Source organism: Heteronotia binoei, chromosome 17 (assembly GCF_032191835.1).
Source record: "Heteronotia binoei isolate CCM8104 ecotype False Entrance Well chromosome 17, APGP_CSIRO_Hbin_v1, whole genome shotgun sequence".
Classification (NCBI taxonomy): domain Eukaryota; kingdom Metazoa; phylum Chordata; class Lepidosauria; order Squamata; family Gekkonidae; genus Heteronotia; species Heteronotia binoei.
Genome location: NC_083239.1, coordinates 4,569,080 through 4,588,746, shown reverse-complemented (window position 1 = coordinate 4,588,746; position 19,667 = coordinate 4,569,080). Strand labels below are relative to the sequence as shown.

Here is a 19,667-nt window from a genome sequence, read left to right as displayed (position 1 = left end):
AACAAACAAACTTGAATCAACATGAACCAATGAACTGAGCACACCAGTGAACCACGTAATGAAATGAACCACCATTTTCCTAGTTTGTGCCCATCCTTAGTCACCTCTCTTCAGATCCTGTGCCAAGATTTGTCTCCCCTGAATGGTTGCTTCTCCCAGAAAGCTAAAGCGTGTCTGTATTAAAGTGTTGGTTCTTCTATCCTGCAAACCCCTCCCTTTGTAAACTTTCCAATGTGGGATGTAACAGATTATGAGCAGACACTAATATTTTAAATTTTAAAAATTGGGCTTCAGAAACTTTCATTATTGGGATGAGGGGAGGGGCATCTGAAAGCACTAAGGATGCCAGAAAGACCACAGAACCAATTTTCTATCTCTTGAAATTTCTGAATTATACTCTGTGCACATGTGAGTTTCTATCATTGTGATGCACAGAGATTGTGAAAAAGCGTTGCTAAATCAGATATTTATAACAATATAATTGCTGTGTTTTTTTATGTACAATGGCTTCCCATCAAAACTTAAATCACACAATAAAACAAGATTTTAAAATATTTTTATTTGTCTAACATGCTTGACATAGAGTTACAACATCCAGTTGTGCTGAAATGATTCAACTTCCATAACTTCAAATGCTTCTTAATATTTCCTTTTTTAAAGTAGCAACTGCACTTTATCTTGAAGAATGTACCTCAGGAAAAAAAATATATTGTATAGGGTAGGGGTGGCCAACGGTAGCTCTCCAGATGTTTTTTACCTACAACTCCCATCAGCCCCAGCCAGCATGGCCAATGGCTGGGGGTGATGGGAGTTGTAGGCAAAAAAAATATATGGAGAGCTACCATTGGCCACCTCTGGTATAGAGAATACTTCCTGAACATCAAAGAAATTTTTTTGAGACAAAGATAAAGGCCTCTTGTAACAGAAAGTTCTGCTTCCTTTTTCAAAATGTTTCTGAAGTGCTATGCTGACAACTTTCTGGTTTTTCACTGCAAAACCTGGGGCTATTCCACATTCTCATTTCTTCATGTTTTCCCCCCTGTTCCACTCCTGTCTTGCTCCCACTAGTGGTCAAATCTGTATCAAACAGCTTTATTTCAAGCATGTCTCCCTGTAGATAAGAACATAAGAGAAGCCATGTTGGATCAGGCCAACGGCCCATCCAGTCCAACACTCTGTGTCACAGAAGAACATAAGAGAAGCCATGTTGGATGAGGCCAGTGGCCCATCCAGTCCAACACTCTGTGTCACACAGCGGCAAAAAAATTTATATATACACACACACTGTGGCTAATAGCCACTGATGGACCTGTGCTCCATATTTTTATCTAAACCCCTCTTGAAGGTGGCTATATTTGTGGCCGCCACCACCTCCTGTGGCAGTGAATTCCACATGTTAATCACCCTTTGGGTGAAGAAATACTTCCTTTTATCCGTTTTAACCTGTCTGCTCAGCAATTTCATCGAATGCCCACGAGTTCTTGTATTGTGAGAAAGGGAGAAAAGTACTTCTTTCTCTACTTTCTCTAAATTGGAAATAAAGCCGTTTGGTATCAAATTGACAACTGGAAGGAGCAAAACACGTACAGAAGGGGAGGGGGGGGACATGAAGAAACAAGAACTTAACAGTGAGTAAAATGAGAATGCAGAAAAGACCCTCATCAGACATGTCTTTTAAAAGTAGCCATAACAAGGCTGGTTCACAACGTCAAATTACCTGACCACATGAAGAAAAACCAAGGTGAACTTGGTTGTATATGTGGAGAGTACTTACACTTTGCACGAGTACTTACACTTCTCCCTGCAGCGGCGATTAGTGATCCTTGCCACTTTCCTACAAATACAGCCTGTTTCATATTAACCCTTCTGTATACAGTCCTAAATGTAGACACCTGAGTGTGAACCATAAATGATATAGGGTTGTCATAAAGTGATGAGGCTGGTTTTATGTTTCTTGTTTCAGGGCTGGCAATAGATTATTGAATGTGTGTGTTTATCCTGAGATTACAAATTGGAGAACAACATGAAACAAGTCTATAATTCTTTACACCTCTTAGATTTTACCCTGAGCCCCCCGCTTCTTAAGTTATGTTGGAAGGAAGGAAGGAAGGCAGGAAGGGCAGATAATGTTGTTAAAATGCATATTTATGTTTCCAATAGAGTGCTCTTATGGACTGCCACTCAATATGGAAATACTTTATTTAAAATTACAGCTGCTTAGAGTTCTTTTCTTTGGCCGTTTTCCCACTGAGCTTACCTCGGAGCGACGTCCCTCTTCACCGCGCAGCATCTGCGCGGATTTCCCACCAACTGCTCCAAGTAACCAAGTAGAGTCGCGGCTTTTGCGTCGCTAACGTAAACTGGTTTTCAGCGGTTTCCATTTGCGACGCAAAAGGTCTGGAACTTCCTGGTTCCTCGGAGCAGCCTCGGAGCAATTGGTGGGAAATCCGCGCAGACGCTGCGCGGTGAAGAGGGACGTCGCTCCGAGGTAAGCTCAGTGGGAAAACGGCCTTTCTTTTTTACTCTATTGGCACTTTAAAGTGTATCTGATAGGCTAGAATGTTGGTTTTTCTTTATAGAGTATGCTCCAGTACATTTCGATTAGATCTGAGTAGATGTGGATTTCACTTGATTCTGGTGTTACTGGCCACAAACAGTCAACATGGAACATTATAGTTGGTGAATGAGACCAATTTTACTGGAGCCTCTGAATACTCGGGGGAGGTACGGTGGCTCAGTGGTAGAGCATCTGCTTGGTAAGCAGAAGGTCCCAGGTCCAATCCCCGGCATCTCCAACTAAAAAGGGTCCAGGCAAATAGGCATGAAAAACCTTAGCTTGAGACCCTGAAGAGCCGCTGCCAGTCTGAGTAGAAAATACTGATTTCGATGGACTGAGGGTCTGATTCAGTATAAGGCAGCTTCATATGTTCATATGTTCAACACTGATACAAAGATTACCCATGAAGTTAAAACTGAAAGAGGATTTACAACATAATTTTTATAGCCTTTTTTTTTGCTTTTTCCCCTTGCTTTATATGGAGAAAGGGGCAAATTTTCAAGTCCTGAGCTTACAGCTAATTTTAAGCCACATCCTTTTTTAAATTTTCTGATATTTACAACAGTTAAACAATCTGAACATATCACTATAGATTTTATGTCAGAAACAACAAGACAAAAGTTTTAACTGCACTAGTTTTGAGAGACTAAAAGACTGTACATTTGAGAAAAAAAATACAAAATAACCTTTTAAATACATGAGTGTGCCATGTTATACCTGCCGTGACCATTTTAAAAATGTAGTACAATTTCCTCCCCACACCACAGCATGTTCATTTGATTCAGAAAGCTTTGAATGAAGGTCTGTATTGAGCACATTAAAACTGTAAATATTTATAACAAATCATGTTATGGAATCAATTTCCTTTTCGTAAGCTGAATTTGATATATAATACATACAAAAAGTACTGATGTCTCTTTGTATAATGAAGATTCTACTTAAAAGGGTTTTTTTTTTTTAAAAAAATGTAAAATGCTGGATTCCTTAAAGCACTTTTAGAAGACCATCATCTCAAATTGCCTTTCTCCTTCATCTATTCACACTTCTTCAGATTGTCCATAAAAAAGTACTTGTGTAATTTCTCATATACTTTGCTAGTGGCACAAAGCTGTACATTTTGTGCTGCAGACTCCAGAACTGTTATGCAACAATCAAGTGTTCCTTGGAGTAGGCAAATCAATAACTATGGGAGGATTGAGTGGCTGGTAATTCACTGTGCACACAGAAGCATTCACATACGTTGTAGTTCCATCGGCCATAACTCCATAACCTAAACACAAATGAACAAAATTACAGCTGTTAGCAATAATCTCTGATGCTGCAAGATGGAAACCTGAGAATTTTAAAGCAGTGAGTAAGTCGAGAGGGAGGTTTTTAACAAATACATCAAAAACACTGATCTGAAGATGAGGCCCTGCGTATGCAACCATTTTGGCCTATTAGTTCACCTGGGAAAGCATTCAGTGCTATTGGACAGAATTTTTCTTTGGATGGTAGTTTATTTATAGTCCACCATTCTCATTGAAACTCAAGGCAAGTTACACCATGTTGGGCAATTCAATCAGTATAGGATTACAATAATCTAGAACAAAGCATGAAGTATGTAAGTATGTTGTTATGTAAGTATAAAAGCAAAACAGTAAAAGTTGACAATACACACTGCAAAAACAATAAACATACCATACACAGTGGTATAGTTCACAAACCCTTATAAAAGGGAGCTGAAACACTTTGTTATAACTTTATTACTTCTCACTTTTATAAAAGTAATAAGCACAAGCTAAGGCATGCGTGGGTGTTTCTACTTGATTTTTAGTTGAGCAGATACACAGCCACGGCTTCTGGAGTCATTAGTCCAGGCAGCTCCCAAGCCCTTGCTCTATCTTTCTTCCAGACAAATTTGTCCTTTTTCTCAGAAGGGAGTCATAAGAACATAAGAGAAGCCATGTTGGATCAGGCCAATGGCCCATCCAGTCCAACACTCTGTGTCACACATAAGAACATAAGAGAAGCCATGTTGGATTAGCCAGTGGCCCATCCAGTCCAACACTCTGTGTCACATAAGAACATAAGAGAAACCATGTTGGATCAGGCCAATGGCCCATCCAGTCCAACACTCTGTGTCACACAGTGGCCAAAAAAACTCCCCCCAAGTGCCATCAGAAGGTTTACAGGTGGGTCTAGAAGCCCTTCCACTTTGCCCCCCCTGCCCCAAGCACCAAGAATACAGAGCATCACTGCCCCAGACAGTTCCAATAATATACTGTGGCTAATAGCCACTAATGGACCTCTGATCCATATTTTTATCCAATCCCCTCTTGAAGCTGGCTATGCTTGTAGCCGCCGCCACCTCCTGTGGCAGTGAATTCCACATGTTAATCACCCTTTTGGTGAAGAACTACTTCCTTTTATGCGTTCTAACCCGACTGCTCAGCAATTTCATCAAATGCCCACGAGTTCTTGTATTGTGAGAAAGGGAGAAAAGTATTTCTTTCTCTACTTTCTCCATCCCATGCTTAATCTTGTAAACCTCTATCATTAATCTTGTAAACCTCTTTCATGTCACCCCGCAGTCGACATTTCTCCAAGCTAAAGAGCCCCAAGCATTTTAACCTTTCTTCATAGGGGAAGTCTGAATAAATGGTGAGCTACAGAGATGGTTTTTACGCTGCTTCCCTAAAATCTTTGTGGTAGTCAAGGGCAGGAGATGTGAATCAACTGATAGATAAAACAACAGTTAATATTTTGATTGATATTTTTATTTACATTATTTATAGAACGCCTTTCTCACAAGGACCCAAGGCAGATTACACTTAGTGAGCCAGTTCAATCAACAAAATGGGGCATTCAATAACCAATGTCTTAGGATTTTAGAAGAACTGAAGAATAGCATAAGCATTCACACGACACTTTAAGTGATGCAGAGATTACATTAAAAAGATTCTGCTTACAATAAACTATACACAACAATATAAATCACGGTTCCAAAAGTTTATCCATGTAAGTTTGTGAGCCATTGTATGCAGTGCAACATTACTACCTGCACAAAAAAAGCCCTCTTGAATATTCTACATGGATTGGGTAAGGCTAGAAGAAGATGATATTGGATTTATATCCCGCCCTCCACTCCGAAGAGTCTCAGAGCGGCTCACAATCTCCTTTCCCTTCCTCCCCCACAACAGACACCCTGTGAGGTAGATGAAGATATTGGATTTATATCCCGCCCTCCACTCCGAAGAGTCTCAGAGCGGCTCACAATCTCCTTTACCTTCCTCCCCACAACAGACATCCTGTGAGGTAAATGAAGATATTGGATTTATATCCCGCCCTACACTCCGAAGAGTCTCAGAGCGGCTCACAATCTCCTTTCCCTTCCTCCCCCACAACAGACACCCTGTGAGGTAGATAAAGATATTGGATTTATATCCCGCCCTCCACTCCAAAGAGTCTCAGAGCGGCTCACAATCTCCTTTCCCTTCCTCCCCCACAACAGACACCCTGTGAGGTAGATAAAGATATTGGATTTATATCCCGCCCTCCACTCCGAAGAGTCTCAGAGCGGCTGACAATCTCCTTTACCTTCCTCCCCCACAACAGACATCCTGTGAGGTAGATGAAGATATTGGATTTATATCCCGCCCTCCACTCCGAAGAGTCTCAGAGCGGCTGACAATCTCCTTTACCTTCCTCCCCCACAACAGACATCCTGTGAGGTAGATGAAGATATTGGATTTATATCCCGCCCTCCACTCCGAAGAGTCTCAGAGCGGCTCACAATCTCCTTTCCCTTCCTCCCCCACAACAGACACCCTGTGAGGTAGATGAAGATATTGGATTTATATCCCGCCCTCCACTCCGAAGAGTCTCAGAGCGGCTCACAATCTCCATTCCCTTCCTCCCACACAACAGACACCCTGTGAGGTAGATTAAGATATTGGATTTCTATCCCGCCCTCCACTCCAAAGAGTCTCAGAGCGGCTCACAATCTCCTTTACCTTCCTCCCCTACAACAGACACCCTGTGAGGTAGATGAAGATATTGGATTTATATCCCGCCCTCCACTCCGAAGAGTCTCAGAGCGGCTGACAATCTCCTTTACCTTCCTCCCCCACATCCTGTGAGGTAGATGAAGATATGGGATTTATATCCCGCCCTCCACTCCAAAGAGTCTCAGAGCGGCTCACAATCTCCTTTCCCTTCCTCCCCCACAACAGACACCCTGTGAGGTAGATAAAGATACTGGATTTATATCCCGCCCTCCACTCCGAAGAGTCTCAGAGCGGCTCACAATCTCCTTTCCCTTCCTCCCCCACAACAGACACCCTGTGAGGTAGACAAAGATATTGGATTTATATCCTGCCCTCCACTCCGAAGAGTCTCAGAGCGGCTGACAATCTCCTTTACCTTCCTCCCCCACAACAGACATCCTGTGAGGTAGATGAAGATATTGGATTTATATCCCGCTCTCCACTCCGAAGAGTCTCAGAGCGGCTGACAATCTCCTTTACCTTCCTCCCCCACAACAGACATCCTGTGAGGTAGATGAAGATATTGGATTTATATCCCGCCCTCCACTCCGAAGAGTCTCAGAGCGGCTCACAATCTCCTTTCCCTTCCTCCCCCACAACAGACACCCTGTGAGGTAGATGAAGATATTGGATTTATATCCCGCCCTCCACTCCGAAGAGTCTCAGAGCGGCTCACAATCTCCTTTCCCTTCCTCCCCCACAACAGACACCCTGTGAGGTAAATGAAGATATTGGATTTATATCCCGCCCTCCACTCCGAAGAGTCTCAGAGCGGCTCACAATCTCCTTTCCCTTCCTCCCCCACAACAGACACCCTGTGAGGTAGATGAAGATATTGGATTTATATCCCGCCCTCCACTCCGAAGAGTCTCAGAGCGGCTCACAATCTCCTTTCCCTTCCTCCCCCACAACAGACACCCTGTGAGGTGGGTGGGGCTGGAGAGGGCTCTCACAGCAGCTGCCCTTTCAAGGACAACCTCTGCCAGGGCTATGGCTGATCCAAGGCCATTCCAGCAGGTGCAAGTGGAGGAGTGGGGAATCAAACCCGGTTCTCCCAGATAAGAGTCCACACACTTAACTACTACACCAAACTGGCTAGGAGATTGGGAGCTTTCCTGACCTATTCACGCAGGGGCAGCACAGGGAGAAAGGTGGCGCTGCAAAGTAAGAGGGGCCAATGCTATGAAGGGCTTTGTATGTAATAGCAAATACTTTAAAATAAACCAGGTAACCAGTGAAAAAGTGGGCAAGCAATAAAACCGGAGAATTGGAGTAATACGCATACTCCATCAAACTCCTGTTAATAGCCAAGCCATGGCATTTTGGACCAGTTGGAGTTTCTGAGTTGATTTTGAGGGGAGATTATTGTATAGTTCATTTAGTAGTCTAGTTTTGATGTTATTGTGGCAAGGATCCAGGTGGCCAGGTCAGCCTTTTCAAGTTAAGGAGCCATGTTATGTGCTAAGCTGAGTAGGTAGAAAGCCTTTTTTTGCAGCAAATGAAGCTACCAGAATTTGGAGAACTAAACTAAACTCCAGTTAGAATTCCGTTTAGGATTTGGCACCCTTCAGTAATTTACTCTAAGATATGCAGCTCAGTACGGGTTGAAGAACGGGAAACACCACTGAACCCTCAATCCTTTGGGACCACCTCTCCCAGCATGATCCTCCCTATCTTCTCTAATCTTCATCTCAACATTTATTGAAGGTTCCTGATCTATTAACTACCTGCTTTGTGCCAATAAGGGTGAGGGCCTTCTTAGTAGTGGCCCCCTGTCCTGTGGAACCAGCCGCCCAAAGAGATGCATGCCTTGCAGGACCTCCCTGGGTTCTGCAGGGCATGCAAGGGAGGGACAGTGGCTCAGTAATAGAGCACCTGCTTGGTAAGCAGAAGGTCCCAGGTTCAATCCCCGGCATCTCCAAAAAAGGGTCCAGGCAAGTAGGTGTGAAAAACCTCAGCCTGAGACCCTGGAAAGCTGCTGCCAGTCTGAGTAGACAACACTGACTTTGATGGACCGAGGGTCTGATTCAGTATAAGGCAGCTTCCTCTTGATTTGCTCGCTGTGCAAATAGGGGCATCTGGCTCAGCTTCCGCACTGTGGAAAAGTCAAGCAGGGGTGGCGTTTGGGCTGATTTGGGCTGGTGCTGGGGGGCTGGCTTGAACCTCCCCCTTTAACCTTCCCCCCGTGCAAATGTCCTCCCTCCCACTCAACCTTCCAGCAGTGCAAGAAAGCCAAGCGGGGCCAGATCACTCAGTCCTTCGCTTCCCCAGCATCCTCAGAGGACTCTGGGGAAGGGAGATGCCGCTCTTTCGGCTCTGAAGGATCAGGGGAGCTCCTCCGATCCCTCAGAGCCGAAAGAACACTTGGCCCTTTGCTTCCCCAGCACCCTCAGAGGACACTGGGGAAGGGAAATGCCACTCTTTCTCAGCTTGGGGAGCTCCTCCGATCCTTCAGAGCCAAGAAAAAAATGAGCCGGAGGCTCAGAGATTGCGTGAGCGGGGTGGGAGCACCCACCCCTGCCCCTGCTGGAAGCTGGCATCCTAGGCAATCTCCTAGTCTGCTAACTCCCAAGCGCCAGCTCTGTGTATGTAACCACTAGTGGTGTTCCATTATTCTCTTTTTTTGGCCTGAACATACTATAAATTTCTGTATACTGCTTCCTTTTCTAGTATACATGCCTGATTTTGACAATAGAAGATTTCAAATGTCTTATGATACTCTGAGGTAAGAAAAATGTTGTGCTACATATGAGATATTCTCTTCCTTCTACATAACTTCACATACGCTTGTTGTTGGCCAAAAGGTCATATCTGCCCTACTGCCTACTTTCTTCTTGAGAGGATTTGAATCCCTCATTTTTATTCCCAACATGTTTCTCTGCCTACCTCCCTGCCTCCATTATCTTTTCCCCAAAACAGCTGTTTGTCAGAGCATGATGCCTCCCTGGTATCTGAATCCTTCCTTTTTTGTAAGAGGCCCTGGGCTTGCCTTAGGAGTTTCCTCTGCTAACTGAACGGTAGTGCTGACTGGGTAGCTACGCTTCCTTCCCTATGTGCCCACGTGTGAAAAAACCTCAAAACATCTTGTGTTTGTAGAAACTTCCATCTCTGCAAACCCTTGTTGGACATCTCCCAGCCTTCCATACAGCAGAGAATGCTGTTCGTCTTTGTCTTTCCATTGTTATGTTGGATGAATGGGGCAGAGGGATGTCAGGGAGGCATGCTGGGATCATAGTGCTTTGGGTGGCTGCTTCCCCATCTTACAGACTCTGGGACATCATTGGCAGGGTTCCCCATGATTGGTGGGTGTAAACATTGTCACTATAAATACCAGTGCAACTGCTGTGCTCTCAGCTTCTTGGGATTGGGTCTTTTCTTTTCTCTGCTGTGACAGCAGACTCTACTGTTGTGTTGCCATCAATAAGAGGCCAGTGCAGTAGAAGATGTTTTAGGATTAATCTGCCTGAGTCAAGATGATGATTTTAAAAACTTATATTAGTCAACAACTGTAGTTTACATTAAAGGGTCACCATGGAGGATACTTGTGAAAAACATTGGCCTGAGTAATGATTGCAAAGATTGGGATTTTATACACAAATAAGGTTTCTGACCTTCATGGATGTGTCCAAAAACATGAAGACGAGGTTGTAGCCGCCTCTGGACTGTATTCAGCAGCTCAACACACCCCACTCTTTGCATTTTCTTGGGAACCCAATCTAGGAAACCTTCACAATAAAGAAAAATAAAAGAACAAAAGAAATTAACTGTAGAAAGTTATCCTTTGAATTTTAAACATTCACACAGTGGAAACCTCTTAGTTTAAAAAAAAAGAATGTATGGAGAATTATCTTTGAATGGACATATATTCAATGGTCAACAAGTGGAAAAGAAGAATGGAATAAAAGAGAATAATAAACTAAGCAAAAAAGGGGGGATTAGAGTTAATTGTGATGCAAACAGCTGTTAAAGAGAAATCTTTCCATCTCTGGATTTTAAAGAAACACGAATTTAATTGTTCTTGTTAATTTTGTATCTCATTATTCCAGCAGTAGTTTAATACACCACCCCAAATCCCAATAAGCTCATCTGAATCCCGCTTAAGTAATGGGATGGCAGAATGGAGCAGTCATAATGTTCGAAGCCTGGTGCCTTTACCAACTTCTCATGCACCCAACACAAGAATAACTGTGATAAAAACAAAAGCTATTTATCCTGATACATTGTATATGTTAGTAAACCTATTTGTATTTAAGGCTCTGTATTTTCATGTCAATTATAACGATTTAAAACAGAGCAGAAAAAAAAGTAGTTTGCACAAAAATGTAGTTAAAAAATTTCGCCTCAGATGAAATTGCTGAGCAGACAGGTTAAAACGGATAAAAGGAAGTACTTCTTCACCCAAAGGGTGATTAACATGTGGAATTCACTGCCACAGGAGGTGGCCACAAGTATAGCCACCTTCAAGAGGGGTTTAGATAAAAATATGGAGCACAGGTCCATCAGTGGCTATTAGCCACAGTGTGTGTGTATATATAAATTTTTTTGCCACTGTGTGACACAGAGTGTTGGACTGGATGGGCCGTTGGCCTGATCCAACATGGCTTCTCTTGTGTTTTTAAAAGCACTATAACTTATTTGTAAAAAAAATTCTGGAGAAATAGAACCACTTGATTTGGATCTTAGTAGAATCATATTTGACACATTGTAGTCTGATATGGTATAGATTTAGATTCATTAGATTTATATTCGGCCCTCCCCACCGAAGCAGGCTCAGGGCAGCTCACAACCAATAAAATCACAATAAAACAATTCAACCATAGTAGTTACATATAACAATTCACCAGGTCAACAGTTCATAATTAAAATTAAACAATTAAAACAATTTGGTGCTAATATAATTTGGTGGCATTTCATTTCCAGTGGCATTCAGTACTTATTAGGTATACTTTCCTGCTACTGTGTTGGCAATTCAGAATCAATTCTATTAGTGGGAATAGTGTTGTCTTGCAGGCCTTGCAGAACTGGGCGAGGTCCCGCAAGGCCCTAACCTCCTCCGGAAGTTGGTTCCATCAATAGGGGGCAACAACTGAGAAGGCTCTCTCTCTGGTGGATTTCAATCTTGCCTCCCTTGACCCGGGGATCGATAGTAGATTTTGCGTTCCAGATCTAAGTACCCCCTGGGGAACGTGTGGGGAGAGACAGTCCCTAAGGTAGACAGATTCTCAGCCATATAGGGCTTTAAAGGTAATGACCAGTACCTTGTAGCAAATCCAGTATACTATTGGCAGCCAGTGCAGTTCCCGCAGCCCCGGCTGTATGTGCTCCCACTTGGGGAGCCCCAATATCAGCCTAGCCACTGCATTCTGCACTAGCTGTAGTTTCCAGATTCGAGACAGGAGCAGTCCCATGTAGAGGGCATTGCAGTAGTCCAATCTCGAGGTGACCGTAGCGTGGATCACAGTTGCCAGTTCACCGTGCTCGAGGAAGGGAACCGTCTTACCTGCCTAAGATGGAATAAAGGCAGATTTAGCAGTATGTAGGGATGGGCATGATCTGGGGAAACATGGTTTGGTTTGTGGGTTACGGTGTGCCCAGGTCATGAACCACAAACTGACAAACTTTTAGCCATCAAACAAACCAGTTTGGTTTGTGAGGTATGTGATGCAGTATAACACACACACACCCTGGCATGCTGGAGACACCAAACTTGCAGGGAATTGATCTTCTGCAAGCTACAGACATCAAAATTGCCGTGGAATTCCCCAGAAATTCCTCTATATGACCTCCAAGTTCTGCCCCTCCTGTTGTTTCCTAGTTTGGTAAACATTTAGATTGAGCAGTTGTTTGACTTCCACATCTTTGTTCAGCTCATCAGCTATTTCTTTGATGTCTTCCTTGCAGCAACATAAAATCAGATCGCCAATGTAAGTCAATATGTACTGGCATTGTCCATTTTTGAGTCTTGTAAACAAACAGGGTTCTGATTTCCCTTGTTGAAATCCTTGCTTCTTTAGTAGTTCAGTCAGCTTATCTGACCAACCTCTTGTGGCTTGTATTAATTCATAAATTCCTTTTTAAAGTTTACACACAAGTTTTTCCTTTCCAACTTCAAATCCTTCAGGTTGTTTCATGTAGATTTCCTCTGTTAAGTCTCCATTGAGGAAAGCTGTTTTAATGTCCACGTGTTCAACTTGCATACCTTTCAAGGCTGAAATTGCTAGAAGTATTCTGAACACAACATGACTTACGACAGGTGAGTCTCCGTGTAGTCAATTCCTTGTTCTTGCTTGTATCCTTTTGCTACTAGACGTGCTTTGTATCAATCCACACTGCCATCAGGATTGTATTTTACTTTGAGTATCCATTTATAACCAATAGCTGTTCTTTCAGGAGGTAAGTTTGCAAGTTTCCAAGCTTGCTTGTCATGTAAGGACTTCATTTCATCATCCATTGCATCCATCCATTTCTTTCTTTCTGGATCAGGTAGCTGACATTTCTTTCCAGGTTGAGGGTTCTTTGACAGGTTGCACTGTTGCTCCTTGCTGACCTTCTCACAGTAACTGTGGTTGTCTCTGCTTCTCTTGGACTTCCAGCTTCCCCTCCTGGATAATGCTGCTAGTTTTTTGCATAGCTTTTTTTTTTTTGCTTCACAGTGTGATTTTTTGTGAACTTAGGATTGGTTTTTAAAAGCTTCTAGTTGCTGGGGATGGGACTGGTGGTGGGTGTTGGTGGGTTGCTGTGTTTCTGTGTGTTGTTTTGCGTTATACACACTTGTGTTTTTGCCCTTTCTTTCTGGGTGGGCTTTGCAGCTGGTGTTACTGTTACAGTCTTGCATTACTCTTTGTGACTTGCTTCCTCTGGTTGCCTGACTTGACTCTTTCTAACTTTGTTGCAGTTTGAAATCAGGTTCAGGTTCAGTTGATTTTGGCCTTTTTGTTGGGGGGGGATTGTTGCTGGGTTGCTGTTTTGTTGTACAGTTGTTTAGCCTTAGGGAAAGGTTAGTTTAGATTTCATATGCCTTCTCTCAGTGGTCTTGTTCTGCCCCTGTGTGAGCTTAGTTCTCTTTCATTGCGTTCTATGACTGAAGAGGCATCTAAGAGTGTTTTTAGTTTGATTAGGGCCAGTAAATAGGTTGCTCCAGCAATAAGGGTGTTTTGAGGAATCCCGTCCCCCTCCCCCCGCATCTTTTAAAGAAGTTTAAGATATCCAGCCTAGGACTTCAGTTTCTCATTCTCAACTGACTAGGACAGATAGGGGATACTTTCAAAAGAATGTAGGTTTCTCCAAAAAGCAGTGTAACTAGGCCAAAACAGGTTCCATTTAAAAGAGAGCAGGGTTTGTGTGCATCTGACATTCAGTTATGGAAGGCCAGTGCATTTTTACATTCCATAGGTTGAACCCCAGATTTTCTCTAGTCAGAGGGGACACCTGATTTCTAGGTTATAATGAAATCTGCTTTGTCTCATACTCTAGTCAGGAGAAGTTTAACAAAGAGCACACCAGCACTTCTAAAAATATTTGCCTTCATCTCAAGGTAGCTTTTAAAAAACTGTAGCCAGGAAGAGGCAGGTCTACCTAGTTTATTTAACCAGACTAAAACAACACACAAAAAACGACAGGTTAGGGATGTATAAAAACCAGAGTTTTGGTGGGAGGGTTTATAAGAAGGAGTCAGGCTCTGTTTGGTTCAGGGTACAATTGGGGAGCCACCCTAGCTCGCCTCCACGTGGTGCACCCTGGGTAACGCTAAAGAGCTAGGCCACCATCACAGGTAAGAACAAAGTCCTGAGGAAGTTCATTGACAAAATGAGCCTATATCTGGGTGCTCATTAGACCTTTCTTATAATATTGTAATGCAAGAATGGACCTTTCTTGTAATATTGTTATGTCAATAGACATTTCTAGTGTAGTTGTAATGTATAAACATGATTCTAAAAAGGTTTTTTTCTTAAATGGTTTTACTAAACATTATTAACCAGTATATCACAGTGTTTGTTTCTCTTATTGGGGTTAATAACATGCCTGAGAACTAAGTTTGACTGTAGTGGCACCGTTAAGACCAAGATAGTGTTAAGCATGCGGTTTCAATGACGAGTCAAGTTTGATACAAAACTACGTTTACTGATAGACCGATACTTTCAGTGTAACAGATTCTTGAGAGTGATGCTAAAGATACATTGATACAATACTTTTAAGGCATACTTCAAAAGGATTCCAAAAGGTGGGGGCGAGGGATGAGCTCTCACACATCTCTCGGCTTGACTTCGCGAACGAAGATTTAAGAAAGGTGCAGTAGTCCACGTCTGCTGCAGGCTTGCTGGTGGCTGACAAGACCAATGCGGGACAGGCAGGTTCGGCCACAGTGGCTGCAGGGAAAAGTCTGATTTGGGGTTGGTGCTGTAGCAGTGCGATTCTTCCTCAATCTCATTTTGTCCTCAAGACCAGCTATGCGTGCGTTCTCAAAGGAAGAGACAGCATGGTGGATGGTGTGCCTCCATGCTTTGCGATCTGAGGCTAGGTCAGACCACTGGTGATGGATAACGCCAGGAGAATGTAGACATTTATGGTAGTCTCACACATAAACTATCATAAATGTCTACATTCTCCTGGCGTTATCAGGACTCCGTCCTTGCTTTCCCCAGATGTGTCGCACTTCCTAAGAGGAATGTATGGGAAGGTACTGATTACTCTTTCTCAAGTTAGTTTCATTTCTCTCTACTTCTACTTTGCAAGCAATAAAGTAAGGAGGGAGAGGGGAAAAGAATAACAGAGTTAACAGACCTTGGTCCTCCATGACATTTCACAGGCCAGCTTTATGGAGGACTCTAAAACAATCAATTACCAATGGAATTCTACCATGCTTGACAGATAGTCTGTTTTCTGTGAAAAGCTAAGAACTAAACAACTTAGTTATTAATTATAATGTCTACTGAGATAGGAAGCGGATATCACTGTTATGTCCTGGGGGTTCCATTGTGTTGACTGTTTTTACAATGACTGGTCTCTTGGCTTTGCTGTGATAGAAAAGAAATGCTTCTGTCTTTGGGAATGTGCCATATCAGGACCAAGATGTAGGATAAGTACAGTGCAATGACATGTTCCCAAGATACCTGCCTTTAAAAGAAGAGCAAAGGTGATATTGGCATGCCACTTGGCATGTCAGTCAAGGTTCCCCTTGAGCAGCCTGGATTTTTCATCCGCTTCTCTTAAAACCCAAGTGCCCTAGTTTCCCAGATTTTCTTTCAGTGACAAATAACAAGTGGAGTGTTGAGGGATTCCACATAGGCATTTCCTCAGTGGGGCTGTGGTTCAGGGGTCAGATGCTTCACATGCAGGAAGTCCATGCCCCATCGCTGCTGCATGGCATTCAATGAACTGGTTCTGTGCAGCAGCCCTTGCAGAAGCCACCACCCCAAGTTGTGAATGAGAGAGATTCTCTAGTTTGCTCTAGTTTGTGCCAATGGAGGTAGCATGATGGCACTGGTTCTGCTCTGGAACATGGCAATGCCTGTAGGGGAGAGGCCCCTGCAGCTGCCCTGCAGATTTGGGGGCTCTCCCTCAAACCCTCTGCTCCCCTTAGTCAGTTTTCCCACTGTTCTTACCGTGGGGAAAATGGCATTGCTTTTTCCCCATCACTGAGAGAAATGGGCCTTTTATGGTGCCCCTAGAATGGGAGCCCCTGGTCCAATCTTTTTGGGACTTGGGGGTTCTGTAGGGGGCTCTCCTGCAATTGTGGGGTCTCTATCCCAACCCCCCTCCCCTCCATCTGCCTTTCATTATACCCTATTTTGCCATTGACTTCAATGGCCCATAGGGTATAATGGGGCTGTTTATTCGGGCATAGCTGAATATCTCGCAAATCAGATTTGGCTACCAAATCTGCTATTAGGAGATATACAGCCCCCTGAATTTTTATCCCCAAATACCCCTGAATCTGAATTTACCCAATTTTTTTCCGTTGCACACCTCTACCACCTACCTCACAAGGTGTCTGTTGTGGGGAGAGGAAGGGAAGGAGACTGTAAGCTGCTCCGGGACTCTGAGTGAAGGGTGGGGTATAAATCCAATCTCCTCTTCTTTTTCTTTACTAATTTTTGAATAGCAGGAACTTTAACAAAAGTAGCAAAATAGCTCTTAATCGCTGATTCCTGGGAACTCAGCCTTTAGAAGGAGACATTTCAAAGTTCAAAAGTATGGCAGAAAATAATCTGGTATTCTGCAGTTAAATTCAGAGACAACAACAGAAAGAGAGAAAGGCACAGGGAGCTTTGAACTTGTTCTGTCTGGGAATCTGATTCAGAGGCAGCAGATTTGCTGCCTGCTCCACCAGTATGCTCTATTTGAATATTTATAAATAAAAGAGACTGGAAAGTCTTCAGTATTCTCATGTCAGGGAAACCATGTACTACCGTCCCTGGAATTTCTCATCATTCACAGAAGTGGGGACCAGAAAGGTATATTAGTCCTTTTCTCATTCTTATTTTATTTATTTCAATTATTAAATCAATGTGTTTTATTGATGGTATGACTATGCTATGATGTACAGTCAGAATACTGTTTCACTATAATGTAATTCAGAATCTCTCTCTCACTCTCTCTCTCTCTCAGCTTGACTTCGCGAACGAAGATTTAAGAAAGGTGCAGTAGTCCACGTCTGCTTCAGGCTCGCTGGTGGCTGACAAGACCAATGCGGGACAGGCAGGTCCGGCCACAGTGGCTGCAGGGAAAAGTCTGATTTGGGGTTGGTGCTGTAGCAGTGCGATTCTTCCTCAATCTCCTTTTGTCCTCAAGACCAGCTATGTATGCGTTCTCAAAGGAAGAGACAGCCTGGTGGATGGTGTGCCTCCATGCTTTGCAATCTGAGGCTAGGTCAGACCACTGGTGATGGTTGATGCAACAGGTACCAAGGGATTTCTTCAGGGAGTCCTTGTACCTCTTCTTTGGTGCCCCTCTTTTTCGATGGCCAGTGGAAAGTTCGCCATACAGGGCAATCTTGGGAAGGCGGTGATTTTCCATCCTGGAAACATGCCCTGCCCAGTGCAGCTGCGTCTTCAACAGCAGTGCCTCGATGCTTGCAACCTCTGCCCACTTGAGGACTTCAGTGTTGGTCACAAAGTCACTCCAATGGATGTTGAGGATGGTGCGAAGGCAGCGCTGATGAAAGCGCTCAAGGAGACGCAGGTGATGACGGTATAAAACTCACGATTCGGAGCCGTAGATAAGGGTTGTCATCACAACCGCTCTGTAAACATTGATCTTTGTGCCTTTTTTCAGATGCTTGTTGCTCCACACTCTTTTGTGCAGTTGGCCAAATGCACACTTAGCCTTTGCTAGCCTGTTGTCAATCTCCTTGTCGATCTTAGCGTCTGAGGAGATGATGCACCCCAGGTAGCTAAACTGCTGGACTGTCTTCAAAACTGATTCACCCACAGTGATGCAGGGAGGGTGATAATCTTCCTGGGGTGCAGGCTGGTGGAGAACTTCTGTCTTCTTCAGACTAACTTCTAGGCCGAATAGCTTGGCAGCCTCTGCAAAGCAGGATGTCATATGCTGCAGAGCTGATACCGAGTGGGAGACAAGTGCAGCATCATCAGCAAACAGTAGCTCTCGGATAAGTTTTTCCATTGTCTTCGAGTGGGCCTTTAGTCGCCTCAGGTTGAACAGGCTGCCATCGGTGCGATAGCGAATGTAGACACCATCGTCATCATCTAGATCTACTGCGGCTCTTTGAAGCATCATGCTAAAGAAGATCATAAAGAGAGTTGGTGCGAGAACACAGCCTTGCTTTACACCTGTGCCTATTGGGAAGGGCTCCGAGAGATCGTTGCAGTGTCTGACTTACATACATAAGAAGCTGCCTTATACTGAGTCAGACCCTGGATCCATCAAAGTCAGTATTGTCTTCTCAGACTGGCAGTGGCTCTCCAGAGTCTCAAGCTGAGGTTTTTCACACCTTTTTCCCTGGACCCTTTTTAGTTGGAGATGCCGGGGATTGAACCTGGGACCTTCTGCTTACCAAGCAGATGCTCTACCACTGAGCCACTATCCCTCCCCTACTTGGCCTCGCTGGTCTTCATGTAGCTGGATGATCATGCTGAGGAATCTTGGGGGACATCCTAAACGTTCCAAGATTTGACACCAGTTTTAACATCCCAAGCTGAGACAACAGAGACTAGAAGCTGTTCTCTATCCCCAAGGACACACAGATAAATTAGAACTGAAATGGATATCAAATTTTCAGCATTTTCTTACCGAGAGGTGGTCCATGTGTTATAAGAATATCGATTCCTTCTGGAATGAGATTCCATTTCTCTAAGAGTGCTTGGCCTCGTGGAAGATTGAAGCCCCAGCCATAAAACCAAGGTTGCCTGCCAAGAAAAAGGAAGATGGTCTTCAGTGCTACATACTTGTCTTTGTGAGCCAAGACCAACCATTTGGGGAATGTTTTTGTGTAAAACTGTGATGTGAAACTCCAAGGTACACACACTTTCTCTCATGCGAGGGGTTTTTTTTTGTAGCAGGAACTCCTTTGCATATTAGGCCACACCTCCCTGATGCAGCCAATCCTCCAAGAGCTTACAGGGATCCTATTACAGGGCCTATTGTAAGCTCCAGGAGGATTGGCATGTGTGGCCTAATATGCAAAGGAGTTCCTGCTACAAAAATAGCCCTGCTGCTATGTCAAACAATACCATTCATAGAACACAACTGATATATAACAAAATCTTCACAGTGTAACACACAATAAAAACAGCTAGTGGTTATCAATTTCAATGGGTTTCACAGAGTACAAATAATCTACCTGGGGCCATATATGGGAGCATGTGCAAGACAACTGGGGGAATGAAGGGACAAGCACAGGTCTAGTTTTTCTGAAAAACACAGTGCTCATGTATTTGGATCCAGCAAGTTTCCCATTTGATTTGTTTTGATTTCTAACCTACCAAGTACCGCACAGTTCTCCGTAAGCACACCACTGTGATGTAAATCAAATAAGGTTCTTTATTGAGACATGTTACAGTCAAGCTACTTCTTGGAAGAACTGACACTCGGGAGTAGGCCCCCAACAATTATACTGTCCC

At 43.6% G+C, this 19,667-nt stretch overlaps 1 protein-coding gene across 2 annotated transcripts in view; it reads right to left on the bottom strand.

The window, feature by feature from the left end:
- Nucleotides 1–3,355: 3,355 nt before the first annotated feature.
- Nucleotides 3,356–19,667, bottom strand: part of MPPED1 (metallophosphoesterase domain containing 1) — a 144,485-nt gene continuing 128,173 nt past the window's right edge. For both annotated transcript variants that reach the window (XM_060257930.1, XM_060257931.1), the window contains exons 5-7: nucleotides 18,838–18,953; nucleotides 10,197–10,310; nucleotides 3,356–3,827 (exon numbers count right to left, since the gene is read on the bottom strand). In XM_060257930.1, coding sequence (XP_060113913.1) covers nucleotides 3,709–3,827; nucleotides 10,197–10,310; nucleotides 18,838–18,953 — 349 coding nt within the window. In that variant the 3' untranslated portion in view covers nucleotides 3,356–3,708. The remainder of the gene's footprint in view (nucleotides 3,828–10,196; nucleotides 10,311–18,837; nucleotides 18,954–19,667) is intronic.